Below are 22,011 nucleotides of genomic sequence, written 5' to 3' on the forward strand. Positions count from 1 at the left end.
TTTTTTAAAGAAATGAAGCTGTTTAAGAGGTAAACTTGCAGTATGATCCAGTGAAATACAACAGAAACACAGGACTGGGATGGGGTAATAATGTTACTTGGCCACTGCTCCAACTCTGCCTAGCAAAGCCTCACACTGGAACTGAAACTTCACAATTATTCATTAATGTCATATGAATCAGGAATAGGCCATTTAGCCCCTCAAGCCTGCTCTGCCATTCATTAGGATCATGGCTGGTCTGATTGTAACCTTGCATCCACATTCCCACCTACCCTGATAATCTTTCACTATCCCCTGGCTTAACCAAAGTCTATCCACTTCTTCCTTAAAAAATATTCAAGGATTTTGCTTCCACCAACTTTTCAGGAAGCATGTTCCAAAAGACTTGTATTGCTTCAGGAAAAAAAAATCACCTAATCTATGTTTAAAATGGGTGATCCCTGATTTTTACATTGTGAGTCCTAATTCTAGGTTCTCCGGTGAAAGGAAACACATCCACCTGTCAAAACCCCTTAGAATTGTATGTTTCAATCAAGTCACCTCTTACACTTCCAAATTCCACTAGATACAAGCGCACCGCATCCTATCTTTTCTAATTAGAGTAGAGGTGGTGGCCAAGTGATATTATTGCTGGACTGTTAATCTGGAGACCCATGTAATGGTCTGGGGACTTGGGTTCAAATCAAGCATGGTCAAATGGTGGAATTTGAATTCACAAAAATCAGAAATTGAGTGTAATGATAACCTTGAAAACATTGTTGATTCTCAGGAAAAGCCATCTGGTTCATTAATAGCCTTTAGGGAAGGAAACTGCTGGCCTAGATGTGACTCTAGGCCCCCAGTAATGTGGTTGACTCTTAACTGCCTTCTGGGAAATTAGGGAGGGGCAATAAACGTTAGCTTAGCTAGTAATGCTCACATCCTGTGAAAGAATAATAAAAATAAATCCTCACATTCCAGCTACTATTCTGGTAAACCTTCCCTGAATGGCCTCCAATTTATTACATCCTTCCTTAAATAAGGTGACCAGTATTGTATATAGGACTCTAGATGTTGTCTTACCAGTGCCCCATATAACAGTATAACCTCTCTACTTTTATTTTCAATTCCTCTTTTAATAGAATATTATCATTTATTGCCTTTCCTAAAAACTTGCTCTACCTGCACACTAACCTTTTGTGATTCATGCACATGGGCACCAGATCCCTTTGCATCTCAGTTTTGCAATCTCCTAACATTTAGATAATATGCTTACTTTTATTCTTTCTGCCAAAATGGACAACTTCACACACTCTACTCCATTTGCCAGATCTTTGCCCGCTTACTTAACCAATCTACATCCCTTTGTCCTATTCACTCCTTACTTTCCTACAGGGCTTTGTAACACCACCAAATTTAGCAACTTTACATTCTGTCCTTTTATATAAATCATAAAGATTTGAAGTCCCAGCACTGATCTTAGTGGCACACCACTCATTAACATTTGGAAAGCAGTGACAGAATCGGTCCTAGTCAGCAAGGATTCACTGAAGGGAAATCATGCTTGACACATCTTTGGGAATTTTTTGAGGATGTGACCAATAGAGTAGACACTGGTGAATCAGTAGATGTTGCATGTCTGGACTTTCAAAACGTTTTTGAAAAGGTCCCACACAAGAGATTAGTAAGCAAAATTAAAGCTCATGGTATCGAAGCTAACGTATTGACATGGGTAGAGAACTGGTTGGCAGACAGGAAGCAGAGAGTTGGAAATAAATGGGTCCTTTCCAGCGTGGCAGGCAGTGATGAGTGGGGTACCGCAGGGTTCAGTGCTGGGACCTCAGCTGTTCACTATATACATTAACAACTTGGATGAAGGAATGCCATATCTCCAAATTTGCAGATGACATTAAGCTGGGTGGCAGTGTGTGCTGTCAGGAGGATGCCACGAGGCTGCAGGGTGACTTGGACAGACTGGCTGCGTGGGAAAATACTTGGCAAATGCAATATAAGGTGGATAAATATGAGGTTATCCACATTTATCCACCTTGGTTGCAAAAACAGGAAGGCATATTATTATCTGAATGGTGGAAGTTTAGGAAAAAGGTGAGATGCACCGAGACTTGGGTGTCATGGTGGAACAGTCGCTGAAGGTTGGTATGCAGGTGCAGCAGGCAGTGAGGAAAGCTAATGGCATGTTATCCTTCATAGCGAGAGGATTTGAGTATCAGAGTAAGAATGTCTTGCTACAGTTATACAGGGCTTTGGTGAGGTGACAACTTGAGTGTTGTGTGCAGTTTTAGTTTACTAGTCTGAGGAAGGACATTCTTCCTATTGAGTGAGTCCAGCGAAGGTTCACCAGACTGATTCCCAGGATGGCAGGACTGACATATATGAGGAACGACTGGGTCGACAGGGCTTGTATTTGCTGGAATTTAGAAGAATGAAGGGGGATTCTCATAAAAACATACGAAATCCTGATGGGACTGGACAGGCTAATACAGGAAGAATATTCCTAATGTTGGGGAAGTCCAGAACAAGGGGTCACAGTCTAAGAATAAGGGGTAAGCCAGAGATAAGGAAGACCGAGATAAGGAAGAATTTCTTCACTCAGAGTTGTGAACCTGTGGAATTCTGTCCCACAGAAAGCTGTTGGGGCCAGTTCATTAGATATATTCAAAAGGGAGCTGAATGTGGCCCTTGCGATTAAAGGGATCAAGGGTATAGGGAGAGGGTGGGAATGGGTTACTGAGATTGCATGATCAGCCATGATTGTATTGAATAGTGGTGCAGGCTCGACAGGCCTAAAAAATATTTTTTATTACATTTTGCCAACCTGAGAAAGACCCATTTATGCCTTCTGACTCCTTGTTATCCAGCCAATTTGCCATCACCGACACCATGGGCACTTATTTTCTGCAGGAACTTTTGATGTGACATCTTATCAAATAAATCAGTAATTGAGGTAGCAAGAGGGGAAAACTATATTGGTAGTATGCATAAAAGTGTCCAGATAACTACACCGTACTGGAGGTGGAAAATTGAAAAATTGTGAATGCATTGGGGAGTGTGCAGAAGAGGTTTGCAAGAATGGTTCCATAGATGAGAAATTTCAGTTAAGATAGATTGGAGAACTGAACAGGAAGATAAGAATGGAAGCAACCATTCAATATAATCATGGCTAATCAAATGCTTCAATGTCTTTTACTTATCCCATTCCCATAACCCTGTCTGCTATTGATAATCCAAAATCTATCAATCTCCACCTTAAACATGTTCCAGGACTCGGCTCCAGGGCTGTCTATAAAGGTAGAGACTTCACAATCCTCTGAGTAAAAAGATTTCTCCTCATCTCCGTTGAAGAGGCATTCCCCTTATTTTTAAGTTGTGCCCCGATTCTAGATTCCCCAAACCAGGGAACCATCTTCCCTGTATCTACCCTGTCTATGCCTTTTGTATTTTTGTAGGTTTTAATGACAGGTTCAACTTGTCATTCTTTGAAACTCTAGGAAACAGAGACCGAGTTTGCCTAATCTCTCTTCCTAAAATAATCTTCCCATCCCAGGAACAAGTCTGGTGAACCTCTGTTACACTCTGTCTATGGCAATAATATTTTTCCTGAGATAAGGAAATCAAACAACACAACTCCAGGTGCTGTCTAACCAAGCTCCCATACAATTGAAACAAGACTTCACTACTGTACTCAAATTCTCTTGTAATAAAGGCTAACATTTGATTGATCTTCCTAAATACTTACTGAACCTACACATTCGTCTTAATTGACTTACTGACAAGGACTCCTATTACCATTTGTACATCTACACTTTCCATCCTCTTATCATTTAGGAAGTACTCTGCACAAAAGTAATAATTTAGCTTATCTGCCATTTCTGTTCCCCATTATAAATTCTCCTGACTACCTGTATTGAACCTACATTTGCTTTAAGCAAATGTTTTCTTTTTACGTACCCACAGAAGCTTTTACAATTACAATTATTTTGCTAGATTACATTCACATTCTGTTCTCCCTTCCTTATTAGTTTGTTGGTCCTTTTTTGTTTTTTCTTTAAACCTCCCGATCCTCAGAATTACTATAATTTCTGATAACTTTATTCCTTATCATCTTAATACAACCTGAAATTACTTTTTGTCACGGTTGACTGATCTTAAGATTTTGCACCATGAAGAAATGCACATTTGCCATTTAGCATGTCCTCAAGTGAGCTTCTCCAGTGTGTTCTAGAAAACCATCCCTATAAATCATACTCCTCCAAACAGCTGGCACAGGCATGATGGGCCAAGGAGTGTCTCAGTACTGTACCATTGGAATTCATAACACATTTGCCAGAAAAAAAAACTGGCTGCCAACTGAAATACTTGGTTTATGGCCTTCTGAAATTGACCTTACCTCCGGCTATCCTAGCTTGGCTGAGTGCTCAACTTTCTCTCCAGAATATCCACCTGATCTATTCACTTACTTCTCTGTGTGTACTGTTGTTGGATACAACCACTAATTTCCCCAAAGTGCAGAGTTGCTATTAATCTAATGTTAATGTTTTAGAAGTGTGTACCCAGAAACGGAGGGTTAAGTTTTTAAAACTGAAGGCAGCTTTGGTCCAGCTTCAGCCTCAGCAAATTATAAATTACCTTAGGTGAAGCAAAATAACTGAAGTTTTATAGAAATGCAGCATTTTTTGATTAAATGTACAAGTTCTAATAATTGAGTCCAGTCACAAAAGTTGTCCTGTGTGGTCACTTTCTGCCCAAGAAATAATGCTGAGCTTTGGTCTTGTTTCACCAAAATGTAAGCGGTCGTAAAGATTTGAGGGATACAAGCATTGTCATGGATGAACGGCACAAATTTGTTTGTATGTCATGAGTGCTTTTTCTGTTGAATATATTGATAAAGGTTAGGCATTGTGCTGTTGCCAGAATGTGGGATTGGGACCAAATAACGACTGATGCTGATCGCAGTGAAGCCAAAAAACTTTCAACAGCTGTCTATTATAGCTTTCCTTGTTATTACCCCAAATTCCTTACTGATATGTGCATCAGGTAGTTTCAGCATTATGTTCCAATTTCTAATTCCAAATACATTTTGGAAAAAAAAAGCAATAAGACTGTGTTCTACAAATTGAGAAGCACCTGCCTACCTTAACCGGAGTTTCTGGCAATAAACTCGTTATCCTCATGGCTTTACTTCCTTACACCATATGTGTAACTTGCAGAAAAATGTCCGACAATTCAGTTAATATCTTTTGAAAAGCCATTATGCTGGATTTGCTGCATTCTTTTGATGTATCCAATTTCTAACACATGCCAGTTTTAAAACAAAATTAAGTGCAGGTAAACAGGATTTGTGTAGCTTGGTGTTTACCGATCCACGATGCAAAGCATTGGCTGACTGTGATACTGCTGCACATTTTAAATGCTCACTAACTTCAACCTAAGATTTATCCATAACAAACATTTCTGTAATTAGTCTATAGTTAGCCAGTTTATCCTCCTTTTTCACATCTTGAACACAGGCATTGCATTAGTTACCTACCAATCTGCAGTAGTAATTATTGCACAACTAGAAGACTGAAAAATTGGATTGAGAGGGTTTCTAGTTCTGCTTTCTTTAACAGAAGGATGCATTCCATCAAAGCCAGTTAACATCTATTTTGAATATGTTCAGTTTTTCCATATCCAAATTCTTTTGTTATCTGACATTTATTCTGTCATCTCCTTATGGCTATATAGTAACTTCTATCACTGTAAAACTCACAAATTATACATTTTCACCACACCTGCATCCTCCACAAACTCATTGTTTCCAACTGATTGGTCTTTGCTGTTCTCCAATTCTTTTGTACTTAACATCCTTAAGATGGTTCTAATTATTTTATCTTTAGTATCCTCAATTATTTTCCTTTTATGCCACTGGATGGCTTTTCTCATTATCCCTTTTATTCTTTCTTTTCACTAGTTCACTTCTTAATCTCCATTTTAAGATTTCCCATTGTCCTGTTTGGTTTCCTGCCCAGCACAATAATTTAAGCCTGTTTCACATCTACCCTTCTATCACATTGCTTTAACCATAATCCTTTAACCCCTCAAATACTATTCCAGACTTACTTGTATACTCCCTGCAAAAGAAAATGTCAAGTAAGGCAGTGTTTTCTGAAGACAGAGTGAAGCAAAGAACTGCACATTATTGAACCAATGTAAAAACACAAAGTGGTTTATTTAACATCACAATGTTTACATAAATAACCGAAAATGGTGATGAGCTATGCACAGTTACCACACTTTAGATGAATTATGAGCCACTTTATGCATATCCTGGTCTTGTTTTTTTTCCTGATTTGCTTTCACAAACCATGATATTCTAGAGTCACCGCCTTCTTTGCAACTGCAAATGGATCCGATGAAGTCTTCAGTTTTGCATTTTCCATGCAAGCTAATTTCTCTCTTCGAACTGTGACTTGTTCTTCAAAAGGTATGCGGCCAGGAATTCAATAGGATTGGGAGGTCTGGAAATAAGACAGAATAAACAGTATTTTATGGTAAACTATGTGTCTATTTTTAAAATTGCAAACTTCATGTTAAGGAACAACCAATGCGCAAATTTATCTCATGAAAACGTACAAGTACAAGGCTTTGCACAAGATATTTCCTTCATTAATTAGTGGTTGCATCAAATTGAATTCATCTGAAACCATAAACCCGTTTGTAACAACTGTGTTTTGGTCACACTTGAAAGGAGATTAACTGAAGTTGCCTTTAGTCATAGCTAATTGCGGAGAAAAGGTTCATTTGGAATTTAAGTTCAAAACTATTTAAAACAAATAACCAAACCTTGACAAATGTGTAGAAGTTGGTATAATGTTGCCCACACCGAATTCTGAGAAAGTTCAATTTGAAGTTTAACTTTCAGATACTTGAGAGAAATTAACAATTTCTCTGCTCCTTTTGATATTTAATTTTCTGAAAACTAAACTGGAGAATTAGGAAAATCCCAAAATTAGAGAAACGTTGGATAACTACTCCCAATTTTCATCACATCCACTCTGTTAGCCTATTATTACAAATTTTCAATTGCAGATATGTTTTTTGTATGCAGACTAACTATAAAGATGCAAGGGTAAGACAATAGGATGAAAAGAATTTAAGGAATTTTGAGATTACAATTAACACAAGATTCTGGCACAAGGTATACTGCTGTAAAAAAAGGTCATTTTTCCCAACAGCTCTGTGCCTGTTCTTCAAAGAACAAAGTAGTTAGGCCCTCTACTCCATTGTTTCCCCCGATCCTTGCAATTTTTCTTCTTAAAAGTAGTCATTCAATTCCTTTGCAAAAGCTCCAGTTGTATCTGTGTCCATTACATCCAAATTCTGACTACTAAAACAAAAGTCAAGTCTCATTCTTTTATCTTCTCCAAAATCTACATATCCTTCCTAAAGTATCGTGCCCAAAATCTGACATAATACTCCAGCTGGGAGTTTTCCACGAACTTTTACACAAAACCTCCTGGCACCTGTACTCTATAAATGGAAACGTAAAATCCAGGACCCTATACATTTTATTAATTGCTTTGTTAAACTGTCCTGCCATGGTTAATAAGCTGTGCACTAGTTGTCCCAGGTCATTCTTTTCATTCAAAAGTTTTTAAAATGGTGCCATTTATAATATTCTCTCATTCTTTCTACTAAAATATTGTATCACCTCACAATTTGTTATGTTGAATTTCATTTGCAACATGCCCTCACATTTCATTTGTCTATCTATATCACCTTGAAGGCTATTACTCCCTATATCAGTGTTAGTGCACTTCTAAGTTTTGTCTCATCTGGAAATTTTGAAATTATGTCGGTAAATCTAGTCCTTGTTATTAATCTGGATCAGAAATAGCAGTGATCCGATATACTTGCCTCCAGCATAAAAACAATACTTTGAATAAAACTGTTGTCCTACACAGGCTTCAACATGTACATTTTGTTGATGTAAACTCAAAAGAATGAGGTAATCCCAGATTTAGCTACACAGTGGGACTTTGCTCCATGAATTCTAGAGTGACCCCTGCCTGTACACATTCTGTAATAAACAGCAATGCATTGCATGTCACAGCTAATAAATCCATTTTGAAATTAAGAACTTACATTACTTACATTAAGATTTAAAAAAAAAGGGAGAAAAGTGCAAAATCCTGGAGTCATAGAAATCAGGTAGTCCCCCACCCCTACCATATCCAAATTGTTAAAGTGCTAAATACCATGAAAACATGCTGGTCATTACCTTGTGAACTATACCCCAGAGTGATGCTCACAGCATTAACAGAATTCAGAAGTACTGTTTCTTTCTTCATTTTACAAGAGAAAGAAGTAGATGTGAAACATAAGCTCCCAGGCATCCCGTAACTTATGAAAGAATGCTCTCAGCCTTTGCAATGGTGCATATAAGGGTGAATTTTAAACAATCATGACCCCAACAGCCATATACACTCACTTTTCATAAGCATCTTACCTTTCTTTTGCCAGAACTGAGAGGCCTTGCAAAAGAATGGGTACCACTGTTTGATCCAGATACGCCCGAGTTGGAAGGGACTGCAGATCCACTTTCTGTTTAGATGTTTTCTCCGCATTCAGTTTTTCATTCTCAACTATCCTCTATTCCATTCAGGAAAAAATAAAGAAAGCTTTAACTTTAATCCTCATGGTACATCTTCAACAAAAAAGTGTTCTAATGTAGTTTGTAAGGCAAATAGGATTGCTATCAATGATCACTAACAAAGTTCAATACAAAAGATGTTCCTTCATGCATTTTAAAAATGGGATTTATGATTGTCCTGCATTACTCTTCTACTAACCTCCACAAGGAAAAGTAAACATTCCCAGGCAAATACTATTCTGACTAGTTAGTGAGGGGGGGCTTAGGGCAATTATTGTAGGAAACACCTTCTACTGAAGTACAATGGAGATCAAATCAAAGTTTGTGGGTTGAGGAGGGAATTAAATCTGTGGCAAAACACTGTATAACCCAAAACAAACCCTTGAAATTATATTCTTCGTGATGCACCTTTGACTCACTCAAGTGTCCATGGCTCATTTGTGAGCACAAACAGCAAATATCAGTGTGCTCAGTTTTGATGAGTCATATTGGATTCAAAACATTAACAGTCTCCACAGATGCTGTCAGACCTGCTGAGTTTCTCCAGCTTTTTCTGTTTTCATTTCAGATTTCCAGTTTCTGCAGTATATTGTTCTCACTTAAAGATCACTGGACTACTTAACTGCAAGGCTTTAATTTAAAGTATCATACTGCCCAAATGCACTTTACAGCAGTAGCGTCACTTAATAGATACCAGGAAAGACTGATCAAGAGGGCAGTCAAAATAGCCAAGAACCTTAAGAGAAGAGCATAAAATAGTTAATATACTTCATCTAAGCATTCACAGAAACAGTTCTAAAAACCAAGCTGTATCAGTTCTCCTGGCTGATTCACTTGGCACTATGTGGAATAATGGCACAGCCATGGAGACCTAAATAGGAGACTAGGCAAAGTTTAATGAAAAATAATAACCAGGGAGGTGTTATGATTTATAATATTCCATAATTCATCCAAATGTGCAAACGCAATCCTGAGTTTTAAGCATTTAAATTAATTCAAATTGAATTTATTTTAATGGTATTTGTTAATCTATGAATACAATAGCACTTATTGTTAAATGCCACGCAGTTTACACAAAGGTAATTACATATAGATCGCATAAGGTGCGAAGACCAAAGAGCAGCATAAAATTTTATACTTCCTCCAAATATTCATGACAAACAGTATTTTAAAATCCCAAGCCCCATTAGCTTTATTTCATACTTACTGTTGACTCATATTTGCTGGCTGGAATGTCTGCAAACAATCCCTAAGACTAGATTAGGAAAGCTTTAACAAAAGTTAATGAAGGTTTACCAAATACATATGATTATACAGGGCAACGTATTGAAGATAACTTCAATTTAATTGCACAAGTAAACTTGTATATGTATAGGTTTGACAGTGTGTGAAGCTGCCTCTGGAGTAAACTACCACATGGCTCAGTTTAGTACCTGCACATTCTCAGAGAGACCGTACTCCGCGTGAGGATTTTCTGATATCTGAAAAAAAGACAGACATTGTCGGAGAACAGTACAATTTTTGTCCTAGCCAAATAAAAGACAAGATATTTGTGTTCTTGTGTCTCACTTAATTCCAGTCTCGTATTACCTGCATCTGTCCTTCCAGGTTTGGTTCTGCAAGCGTTTCACTGTGCTCTAAGGAAGTAAAGACATGACAATAAAATTAAATCATGTCTCAGCACAGTTCTTTATCCACATAAGTCAGGGCAAAAAATTCCTACATGCTGAAGGTCCATCAAATCTTAATAAAAGCATCAAGCAAATTCTGGCAAATACAACTGTTGTTTTCTGATAACCGGATACATTCCACTTATACAAGCAAATACTCCTGTTGATTATGGCAGACACGTTCACTGACTGAATCTGGAGGTTGGGAACCTGATGACAACAATAGCGATGGAATGAAACAAATAATAATGTGTACTGATAGCATCCTCTGTAATCACCACCAGGAATGTCAAATGTGTTTTGCCAACCTGATGCCAGGGTAGGGAATATTTCAACATACCTGGAAAGGATGGGAGACAATCCAGTTATGATGTTCATTTCAGGTCCAATGACATAGGGAAAGAGTAATAAACTTAGATAAGTCAGGATCGAAATAATAAAGTAGGATCTCAAGGGTGACAATCTCAGTTATTACTAAAGCCACATTCTAATTGGCATTGGAACAAACAGGAAGATGAACATGTGGCTAAAAAAGGTGTTTTGGGAAGAAAAAGTTTGATTTTAAGGGATATTGGCTCATTCCCTGGGTCAGGCGATAGTTGTACAAATATGTCAGTCTGCATCTGAACCAGGCTGGCAGAAGATCTGATGTAATGAAGAGTTTAATAAATTTTGTAGGACAGGGAGTGGCTCAGTGAGAAGCGACAGCAAAAATTGTAGAGTTAAGGTCATAGTAATATACATTACTCCAGATTATGGGAACACTAATAACAACAAATTTCCAAATAAGAATCAAGTTAAACAATGTGAGAAAAACAGCATAAACCCAAGATGACAAGTAGGACTTCTTGCCCGAGCAAATGTTTTGTATATTAATTGTATAAAACTAAATCGACTGAATTAGAAGCACAAATACACATTCTAGAGTATGACATGATAGTCATGCTTTCAAGCCACTGATGATTGGAAGTTAAATGTTCCAAGTATAACGTTTTCAGAAAGATAACAGAAACTGGTAGGAGAGCAGTCTTATTGATTCAAGATAATATTACTACATTAGGAAGAAAGGACATAGTTTTTGCTGATTGCTTTCATTTATCTATGGTCAGAACTGAGGTAAAACAGAGTGTTGTCTCTAGGTCACCAGAAAGCAATGACAAGTAAGAATGTGTTGCGAGATGAATAGCAAAAGCAGAGTTGTAGTAATGGGAGAGTATTTTTCACATACTAAGAGGCTCAAGTCAGATAGTAAATTTTGAGAGCACTCGTTATTTTCTGGAACAACATATTTAGAACAAACAAAAGGGCACTCATGTTAGATTTAACAATCAGTGGTATGCCTCTTAATAATCCAATGATTATATTATCAAATTGAAGGATAGATTTAAAAAAGAAATCAGAAGTTAAGAAAGATGATTGGGATTTTGGCAAGGGTAATTTTAGGATAAAACAGACTGAAAACAGCATACCACTCAAGGAAGCATACGCTGCTCTACAATGATTTGGAGGGATTCAAGAAGGCAGCTCATCACTTTCTCAAGGGCAATTAGGGACAGGCAATAAATGGTGGCCCAGCCAGCAATGCCCATATCCTATGAGATGTATAGAGGTTTCCCAATTTACAAACATCTGACTTATGAACACTCATACTTACGAATGCAATCTCATACAAGGGCGTAATTTTAGTCTCGCCATGCAAACATTTTCTGTATTTAGGAACAGGATCTTTATATTGTCCTACATTGTTTTCCAATTTGCACACAAATTGATATGTGAATGGACTGCAGAATGGAATCCATTTGCGACCCGAGGACTGCCTGTACAAAATGAGGCGCACAGACAGGGTAGACAGGAAGGAATTTTTCCCCTTGATGGAGTGATCAATGACTGGGAGCATAATTTCAAGGTACAAATTAGAAGGTTTAGAGGAAATATGAAGAAATTCTTCTATCACTCAGTGGAAGATGGGAATCTGGAACTCACTACCTGTTAGGGGTGGTAGAGGTAGAAACCCTCATAACGTTGAAGTGGTGCTTAGATGTATACGTGATGCTAAGGCATACAAGGCTATAGGCCAAGTGCTGGAAAATGGTACTAAAATAGGTAGTTGTTTCTGACTAGCACAAACTCAATTGCCTGAAGAGCATTTTTATGTGCTGTAGACCTGTGACTCTACATAATCTATCCTTTCTAAATCCAGACTAGTTTTCTTTAATAGGCTCAAATTTCCTTGTGTTCAGTCACTTTGTTCCTATTTATACACTTCAACAGACTGATAAATTTATAATTTCCTAACTTCTCTTTCACTTTTCTTAAATAACAATCAACATTTACAATGGATGTGTGTATTTGAATTCTCAGAAAGCTTTCAATAAGGTGCCATCCAGGTGGTTAGGAAAAAAATTAGAGCATCAGAGATAGTTGGTAATACATAGACTGAGGATTGAGAAACAGAGTTAATGTTAAGTCTGGCAAGACTCTTCTTCAGAACTGAAAGGTGTTATAAAATAGGTTTTTTTTTAATACTTTTGACAGAGGCAAAGTAGGAGCAAGAGAGCAGATGGCTTGGATGATGGTTGCTCAAGACCAACCCCAATCTTATTATCAAATCTGCCATAAGGGTGGTGCATCATCTGGGCTTAGAGACCTCTACTGGGCAGAAGCTGAGGGCCAACACTCAGACACCTCTTGCAATATGACCCCTCCATCAAGCTATTGTTTCTAGGACTGTCATGGACCTTCTCTCTTCTGGAGATTCTCCAACCCCACTCCCACCATCCAGCTTCCCATCTCAGTCACCTGAGCCCATACAGCCCGCTGCCATGTCCTTCCCAAAGTGGACTGTCATGGCAGATTTATCATTTCAGACTGTTCCTGCCCCACTAAACTAATTTCTTCTTGTCTTGACTATTTCTTTTCTCCCTCTTGTTCTGTCTCTTCCCACCTACATTTGTGATTCTTTTGATACTTTACATTGGTTCCAAAATTTCCAGTTTTCTGGTTTTAGCCACTTTCTCCACCATGGATGTGCAATCCCTTCATTCAACTATTCCCCACCAGGATAGTATAAAGATTTCTTCCTTGAAAAAAAGCCTACAGTCTCTGTTCACCACGACCACCCTCCTTCACCTGGTTGAGCTTGTCTCTCTTTGACCAATTTCTGCTTTCACTTTCTTACATTCCCTCCCATCCCTTTTCCCCCATAGCCGTGTTGTATTTGTGTTGTTTACTCGTTTATTTAGTAGAAAAGGACCTAGTTTCTCCCTTTCACACCAAATTTCACCCTTTAATAGCTTTCTTGTTCTAACAACACTTCATCTTTTGCAAAGGACTTGTACACCATTTGCCCTCTTGCTTCCCTTCTGCCTCTGTCAAGAGTATTCAATAAAACTATTTTCTGTCACCTTCTAGTTCTGAGGAGTCATACCAGACTCAAAAAAATTAACTGTTTCTCTCTCCACAGATGCTACCAGACCCGTTGAGTTTCTGCAGCATTGTGTTTGTTTCAGATATCCAGCATCCTTGCCTTTAATAGACTGAGCAGTGTTTAGTGGAAAGAAAACGAGAAATAAAAAGATAATTCTCAGGTTTTTAAGCTGTGGCCAGTGAGATAACATTAGGATCAGCGCTTGGGCCTCAGCTATTCATAACCCATATTAAGGATTTGGATTTTGGGACATTTTCAGGCTTACAGATGGCACAAACTACATAGGAATGTTACGAAGATGATGTAAAGAGGCTTCAGGAGGGTTTGGACAGGCTGAGTAAATGGGTAGTATAGCAGATGGAATATAATGTGGATAAATGTTATCCATTTTGTTGGAAGAACAGAGGTGCAAAGTATTTCTTAAAGGGAGAGAGATTACTAAGTGTAAGGCGGGCAAAGGGACCCGAAGTACTAACTCAACGAAAGCTAGCATGTAGGACCGGAAAGCAACTGGGAAGTCAAATGGTATGTTGGCCTTTATCACAGAAGATTTGCATACAAGAGTAAAGATGTCACAATTGTACAGATAATTGTGAGGCAACACCTGGAATATCGTGTACAGTTTTGGTTCCCTTACCTAAAGAAGGATGTATTTTCCCCAGGGGGTGCACAGTGGAGGTTGACCAGACCTCTCGTCACCAGAGTTTAGGAGAATGAGTTGTGATTATTGCTAGTACAGAACTTGAATATTGATGAAAAGAGACATGTTGCTGCTGCTGCTTTTCATTCTGATATCAGGACAAACAAGAATGCTAAATTTTAAACATTCATAACAATAAATACTAGAGAAGAAATTGATGTTGACTGGTTGGCAAGTTCTGCCTGGCTGAGGCATTGTCACAAAGAAAGCAACAAGGAACTATCAGCTCCCTAAGCTTTTAGGTAATTAGGAAAGGTACAAGGCTTGAGCATATTCCAGGCAACAGGTCCCTGAATATTGTATCAGAGATAGTAGGAACTGCAGATGCTGGAGAATCTGACATAACAAGATGTAGAGCTGGATGAACACAGCAGGCCAAGCAGCATCATAGGAACAGGAAGGCTGACATTTCGGGCCTAGACCCTTCATCAGAAGTGGGGGAGGGGAGGGGGGTTCTGAAATAAATAGGAGAGAGTGGGAGGCGGATAGAAGATGGATAGAGGAGAGGATAGGTGGAGAGGAAACAGACAGGTCAAAGAGGCGGGGATGGAGCCAGTAAAGGTGAGTGTAGGTGAGGAGGTAGGGAGGAGATAGTTCAGTCCAGGGAGGACAGACAGGTCAAGGGGTGGGATGAGGTTAGTAGGTAGGAGATGGGGGTGCGGCTTGAGGTGGGAGGAGGGGATAGGTGGGAGGAAGAACAGGTTAGGGAGGCGGGGACGAGCTGGGCTGGTTTTGGGGTGCGGTAGGGGAGGGGAGATTTTGAAGCTTGTGAAATCCACATTGATACCATTGGGCTGCAGGGTTCCCAAGCGGAATAGGAGTTGCTGTTCCTGCAACCTTCGGGTGGCGTCGTTGTGGCACTGCAGGTGGCCCAGGATGACATGTCGTCTGAGGAATGGGAGGGGGGAGTTGAAATGGTTCACGACTGGGAGGTGCAGTTGTTTATTGCGAACCAAGCATAGGTGTTCTGCAAAGCGGTCCCCAAGCCTCCGCTTGGTTTCCCCGACGTAGAGGAGGCCACAACAGGTACAGCGGATGCAGTATACCACATTAGCAGATGTGCAGGTGAACATCTGCTTGATGTGGAAAGTCTTCTTGGGGCCTGGGATGGGGGTGAGGGAGGAAGTGTGGGGGCAGGTGTAGCACTTCCTGCGGTTTCAGGGAAAAGTGCCGGGTGTGGTGGGGCTGGAGGGGAGCGTGGAGCAGACAAGGGAGTCACGGAGAGAGTGGTCCCTCCGGAAAGCAGATAAGGGTGGGGAGGGAAAAATGTCTTTGGTGGTGGGGTCGGATTGCAGATGGTGGAAGTGTCGGAGGATGATGGGTTGGATCCGGAGGTTGGTGGGGTGGTACGTGAGGACGAGGGGGATTCTTTTTCGGTTGTTATTGCGGGGACGGGGTGTGAGGGATGAGTTGCGGGAAATGCGGGAGACTCGGTGGAGGGCATTCTCGACGACTGAGTGGGGGAAGTTACGGTCACATTTGGACAGAGCAGTTTTTCCGCCGCCTCCGCCTCCACGCTTACTTCTTTAACCGTGAGCCTAATCCTCCCTGTCCTGACCCCTTCTCCCGCCTCCAACACACCCCCTCCTCCTGCACACCACCCCAAGGCCTCCTACCCTCCGTCGACCTCTTCATCTCCAACTGCCGTCGAGACATCAATTGCCTCAACCTCTCCACCCTTCTCACCCACTCCAACCTCTCCCCCGCAGAACGTGCAGCCCTCCGCTCCAATCCCAACCTCATCATAAAACCCGAGGACAAGGGAGGCGCAGTTGTAGTATGGCGCACTGACCTCTACATCGCCGAGGCCAGACACCAACTCTCCGACACCTCCTCCTACCGCCCCCTTGATCATGACCCCACCCCCGAGCACCAAACCATCATCTTCCAAACCATCCACAACATCACCACCTCAGGTGACCTCCCACCCACGGCCTCCAACCTCATTGTTCCCCAACCCCGCACCGCCCGCTTCTATCTCCTTCCCAAAATCCACAAGCCTGAATGCTCTGGTCGACCCATTGTCTCCGCCTGCTCCTGCCCCATCGAACTTATCTCCAACTATCTGGACTCCATTTTCTCCCCTTTAGTCCAGGAACTCGCTACCTACGTCCGTGACACCACTCACCCCCTCTACCTCCTCCAGAGCTTCCAATTCCCCGGTCCCCAACACCTCATCTTTACCATGGACGTCCAGTTCCTATACACCTGCATTCCCCATACAGATGGCCTAAAGGCCCTCCGCTTCTTCCTGTCCCGCAGGCCCAACCAGTCCCCCTCCACTGACACCCTCATCCGCTTAGCCGAACTCGTCCTCACCCTCAACAACTTCTCTTTCAATTCCTCCCACTTCCTACAGACAAAGAGGGTGGCCACGGGTACCCGCATGGGCCCAAGCTATGCCTGCCTCTTTGTAGGTTACGTGGAACAATCCCTCTTCCATACCTACACTGGCCCTAAATCCCACCTCTTCCTCTGTTACATTGATGACTGTATCGGCGCCGCCTCGTGCTCCCATGAGGAGCTTGAACAGTTCATCCACTTCACCAACACCTTCCACCCCAACCTTAAGTTCACCTGGACCATCTCTAATACCTCTCTCACCTTCCTGGACCTCTCTGTCTCCATCTCGGGCAACCACCTGGAAACTGATATCTATTTCAAGCCCACCGACTCCCACAGCTACCTAGAATACACCTCCTCCCACCCACCTTCCTGCAAGAATGCCATCCCCTATTCCCAATTCCTTCGCCTCCGCCGCGTCTGCTCCCAGGATAAGGCATTCCACTCCCGTACATCTCAGATGTCCTCATTTTTCAAGGACCGCAACTCCCCCCCCTCAGTGGTCGAGAACGCCCTCCACCAGGTCTCCCGCATTTCCCGCAACTCATCCCTCACACCCCGTCCCTGCAATAACAACCAAAAAAGAATCCCCCTCGTCCTCACTTACCACCCACCAACCTCCGGATCCAACGCATCATCCTCTGACACTTCCACCATCTGCAATCCGACCCCACCACCAAAGACATTTTTCCCTCCCCACCCTTATCTGCTTTCTGGAGGGACCACTCTCTCCGTGACTCCCTTGTCCGCTCCACACTCCCCTCCAGCCCCACCACACCCGGCACTTTTCCCTGAAACCGCAGGAAGTGCTACACCTGCCCCCACACCTCCTCCCTCACCCCCATCCCAGGCCCCAAGAAGACTTTCCACATCAAGCAGATGTTCACCTGCACATCTGCTAATGTGGTATACTGCATCCGCTGTACCTGTTGTGGCCTCCTCTACATTGGGGAAACCAAGCGGAGGCTTGGGGACCGCTTTGCAGAACACCTAAGCTCGGTTCGCAATAAACAACTGCACCTCCCAGTCGCGAACCATTTCAACTCCCCCTCCCATTCCTCAGACGACATGTCCATCCTGGGCCTCCTGCAGTGCCACAACGATGCCACCCGAAGGTTGCAGGAACAGCAACTCATATTCCACTTGGGAACCCTGCAGCCCAATGGTGGCAATGTGGATTTCACAAGCTTCAAAATCTCCCCTCCTCCGACCGCATCCCAAAACCAGCCCAGCTATCCCCTCCTCCCACCTCAAGCCGCACCCCCATCTCCTACCTACTAACCTCATCCCGCTCCTTGACCTGCCCGTCCTCCCTGGACTGACCTAGCTCCTCCCTACCTTCCCACCTACACTCACCTTTATTGGCTCCATCCCCACCTCTTTGACCTGTCTGTTTCCTCTCCACCTATCTTCTCATCTATCCATCTCCCCCTGTTTATTTCAGAACCCCCTTCCCTTCCCCTCCCCTCCCCCATTTCTGAAGAAGGGTCTAGGCCCGAAACGTCAGCCTTCCTGCTCCTATGATGCTGCTTGGCCGGCTGTGTTCATCCAGCTCTACACCTTGTTATCTCAGGTCCCTGAATATGACTGTATATCACTTCCAGAAAATATAAGCCAACCATGTTAAGTTCATCTGATTATCTTAAGGCCAAAACAGAAATTGCTGGAAAAACTCAGCAGGTGTGGCAGCATCTGTGGAGAGAAATCAAAGTTAATGGCAGCATCTGTGGAGAGAAATCAAAGTTAATGTTTCGGGTACTCTTCCTAAGAAGGGCCCTGCTGAGTTTTTCCAGCAATTTCTGCTTTGGTTTTGATTTCCATCATCCACAGTTCTCTCTTTTTTTAAATTATCTTAACAAATAGGCTAAATGTCCCACCAATTGGTTAATCGGATCAAATTACATGTACTTTCATTGTTTGTAACAGGTAGCGTACAGACCACACTCAACCAGACCACCCTTGCAAAATCCAAAACCAAAGGCCTACTATTAGGTGGTTCTCCAGTTGAGGAGCATTCATTATGCAGTCATGAGCACATTACGTTATATTGGTTCTTAGTGTAGCTGTTAATCAGTTGAGTTTATAGTGTGACTCATTTATGCTTTCTAGAACCTCTCGCAATAGACAGAAGGAATATGTTCAACCCTTCCAACCTTAAAAGTTACTCAGGCACTAGGAGCCTAAAATATCTTTGTTAACTTGTCAGCTAAACGTTTTCTCCTATAAATTGTTAGAAATTTGAAATTTGGTAATGTATTTGTCCCAATGAGTGCAAGATGAAAAACTTCTGCAACATGCTTCTCTCTGAAGCAATATTCAACTTTGCTTTGGAAAGTTCCAGCCTTGACTAAAATAGTGTCCCTCCTTCAATACAATGACTGCCACAAATTATGGAATTTGAGCTGATTTGAAAAGAAAACCAACATGAATTTGAAAATTTAAGTAAAATGTAAAGGGATTTCAAATCAGCTGTGGGCTCAAGTAAGTAGACAAGGGGTTAGTGAAGGAAGGTGGAATTAAATGACAATGTCGGCTCAAAGGGCCAAGATAACAAGGTGTAGAGCTGGTTGAACACAGCAGGCCAAGCGGCATCAGAGGAGCAGGAAGGCTGACGTTTCGGGCCTAGACCCTTCTTCAGAAAATTGCCTTTTGCAGCCTTATATCACAGCTTCAAGCAGTCTCCAGAAAGTTGAATACAACGTAGGCTGACAGTGCAGTACTGTGTCCACAATACACAAGAAGTGACTAATGGGGCTGGGATAAGATGCAGAGAACGGATAAGTGAGCATAGAAGGCTATAAGGCGCTGGGCGAAACCAGGAGCCAGTGAGAGTCAATAAGAGTTGTTGCTAACATCAAATCGTCGCGCTGTTATCTAGCATTCACCTCTGCCTCACAAACTTCTGGCAATAAGCCGGGAAGAAACACCTCAGTGTAGACAAGGGGGACGGTCAAGTGTAGAAGGAGGTCGGGGAAGCTAACGCAGCGCTGAGAAACCTAGAGCAGCGGGTCTTTAAGATCTCATAGGCTGAGATAGCCTGACTACATTTAGTACAGAATACTCATCGTCACTTCAGGGAATTCGACCTCGGCCATTCTGGTGGCTCAGAACGCCGCCTCCAGCTCGCCCAGATAAAACAAGCAGCCAAATTGTATTTTTTTTAAAAAAAAAGGAGACCTGGCTCAAATCTGAAGCACCTACCTTCCGCCATGTTTGTTGACCGTTTCTACGCACTACTTCCCGTCCCCGGTGAGACGAGCTCGGCGATTGGTCGTCACTATCCTAGCCTCCATTGGACGCGAGCTTCGATTGGTCCGACTGTTATCACTTTTGAGAAGATGAAGGGTATTGGCTACAGTTGAGTGGGCGGGGCGACGCATGCTCAGTCCTGGCAGCCAGGAGGCGGTACAAAGCAGGTGGTTGTAACATTGTCGTGGCTTCAAGTGTCAAATGTTGGCTGGGGAAATTATTGAATAAAAGACTCGTGGAGCAATATTATCATTAACATGATAAACTACAGTTCAGTTAAAGGTGAACGTATATATGATGCCTGGCCACGTCAGTTCAGTTCAGTTCAGTTCATTTCCAAATCAGCAAGGTTTGAGGGCAAAACAGCATCTTGCATACAGGTGCAGAGATAGTAGGAACTGCCGATGCTGTAGAATCTGAGATAACAAGGTGCAGAGCTGGATGAACACAGCAGGCCCAGCAGCATCAGAGGAGCAGGAAAGCTGACGTTTCGGGTCTGGACCCTCTTCAGAAAATATAGGTAGTGTCTTAAACAATATAAAACACCCCGAGGCACTTTACAGAAGATTCATGCTAAATATGAAACCTAGCTACGTAAGAAGATATGTCTTGCCGCTCAGGTCAGATGACCAAATGTTTTGTCAAAAAGGTACATCTTATGGAGAATGTTAAAGGAGGAAAGTGAGGTAAAAAGACAAGGAGATGAAGGGAGGAAATTGATATTGTTCTCGGTGCTGAGCACCAATGGCTAGAGTGATGGAGTGCAAGTCAGTGAACATATCCAGCTGACAATGAGTGTACTGGATTTGGCGTTGAATGGCAGCCACCAACCTGTCAATGGAGGCAGCCAGATGCTTGTGTGCTAGAGGCAGCAATGGTATGGATATAAAACTGGAGTTCTGAAGAAGTCATGCCAGACTTGAAATGTTAATTCTATTTCTCTGCAGAGATGGATAACACAGTGGCTCAGTGGTTAGTACCGTTGCTTCACACAGGTTCAATTCCAACCGTTCTCCACCCATAATGCAATCAACAAACACATAGAATTGGACCCCAGATACAAACCCATACAGATCAAAACTGGAAATGACACTACTCACCATAACGGACCAAACAGTAAAAATTCCAAGCGGAGTAGAATAACACCGCTTCATCAGAGGGTCCACCGAGCATGGTGACAAAACGTCTGAACGAGAACAAGCCAGCTCAGTGAGCAAGTCAACAACCTCAATTCCAACTTCAGGTGACCGTGTAGAGTTTGCATATTCTCAAGGTGTCTGCATTGGTTTCCATCAGGTAATCCCACAGTCCAAAGATGTGCATGTTAGATGGATTGGCCATGCTAAATTACTCTGTAGTGTCCAGGGATGTGCAGACTAGGTGGATTAGCCATGATAAATGCTGAGTTATGGGGACAGGGTGGGGGCTGCGTCAGGGTGGGTGGTCTTCTGAAGGTCAGTGCACATTGATGGGCTAAATGCCCCTTTTTTGCACAATAGGGATTCTAAGAGATGCTGCCCTTATGGTGCAGAAATCATTTGTGGACTTCGATAACCTTGGAATTAGTCTGCCCAATGCTTCTGACAAACCTGCCTGGCGCTCCTTGAATGAAATCCAATACTCAGGGGTTTTCTCCTGCCTGGACTCCAGCAATCCTCTGAGCACCAGTGACCTTGGGTGTTTCTTCCTCAACCAACTGTCGAGATGTGGCAGGTCTTCGTAGGTATGGAGACTTTCGTATCACTATGTGAGCAATCATGATCCTGTCCTGATAAGGAGATCCTCTTCTCCTAAGGAATGAATGTTGGGCACTCCACCACCCATTTTGGCTCTTGCTGAATTATGAAGAGATGTTTTCTTCTGGAATGAGACAAAGAGAAGGATTGAATGAGATAGAAATGGCTGGCAATGCTGTTGGTAGTGAGGGAAAGATGGAGAGGTGTTCCAAATATGTGACTAGGCAGTGCAGAGGCCATGCTGGATAATTCAT

At 42.1% G+C, this 22,011-nt stretch overlaps 1 protein-coding gene across 1 annotated transcript; it reads right to left on the bottom strand.

The window, feature by feature from the left end:
* Positions 1–6,189: 6,189 nt before the first annotated feature.
* dpy30 (dpy-30 histone methyltransferase complex regulatory subunit) lies at positions 6,190–20,083 on the bottom strand. The gene is made up of 5 exons (XM_048596578.1): positions 19,974–20,083; positions 10,223–10,269; positions 10,066–10,113; positions 8,489–8,631; positions 6,190–6,497 (listed from the first exon to the last, which is right to left on the bottom strand). The coding sequence occupies exons 1-5, from the start codon at positions 19,981–19,983 to the stop codon at positions 6,425–6,427; spliced, it is 321 nt and encodes a 106-aa protein (XP_048452535.1). The 5' UTR covers positions 19,984–20,083; the 3' UTR covers positions 6,190–6,424.
* Positions 20,084–22,011: the final 1,928 nt, after the last annotated feature.

This window comes from Rhincodon typus, chromosome 5, assembly GCF_021869965.1.
Source record: "Rhincodon typus isolate 14 chromosome 5, sRhiTyp1.1, whole genome shotgun sequence".
Classification (NCBI taxonomy): Eukaryota; Metazoa; Chordata; class Chondrichthyes; order Orectolobiformes; family Rhincodontidae; genus Rhincodon; species Rhincodon typus.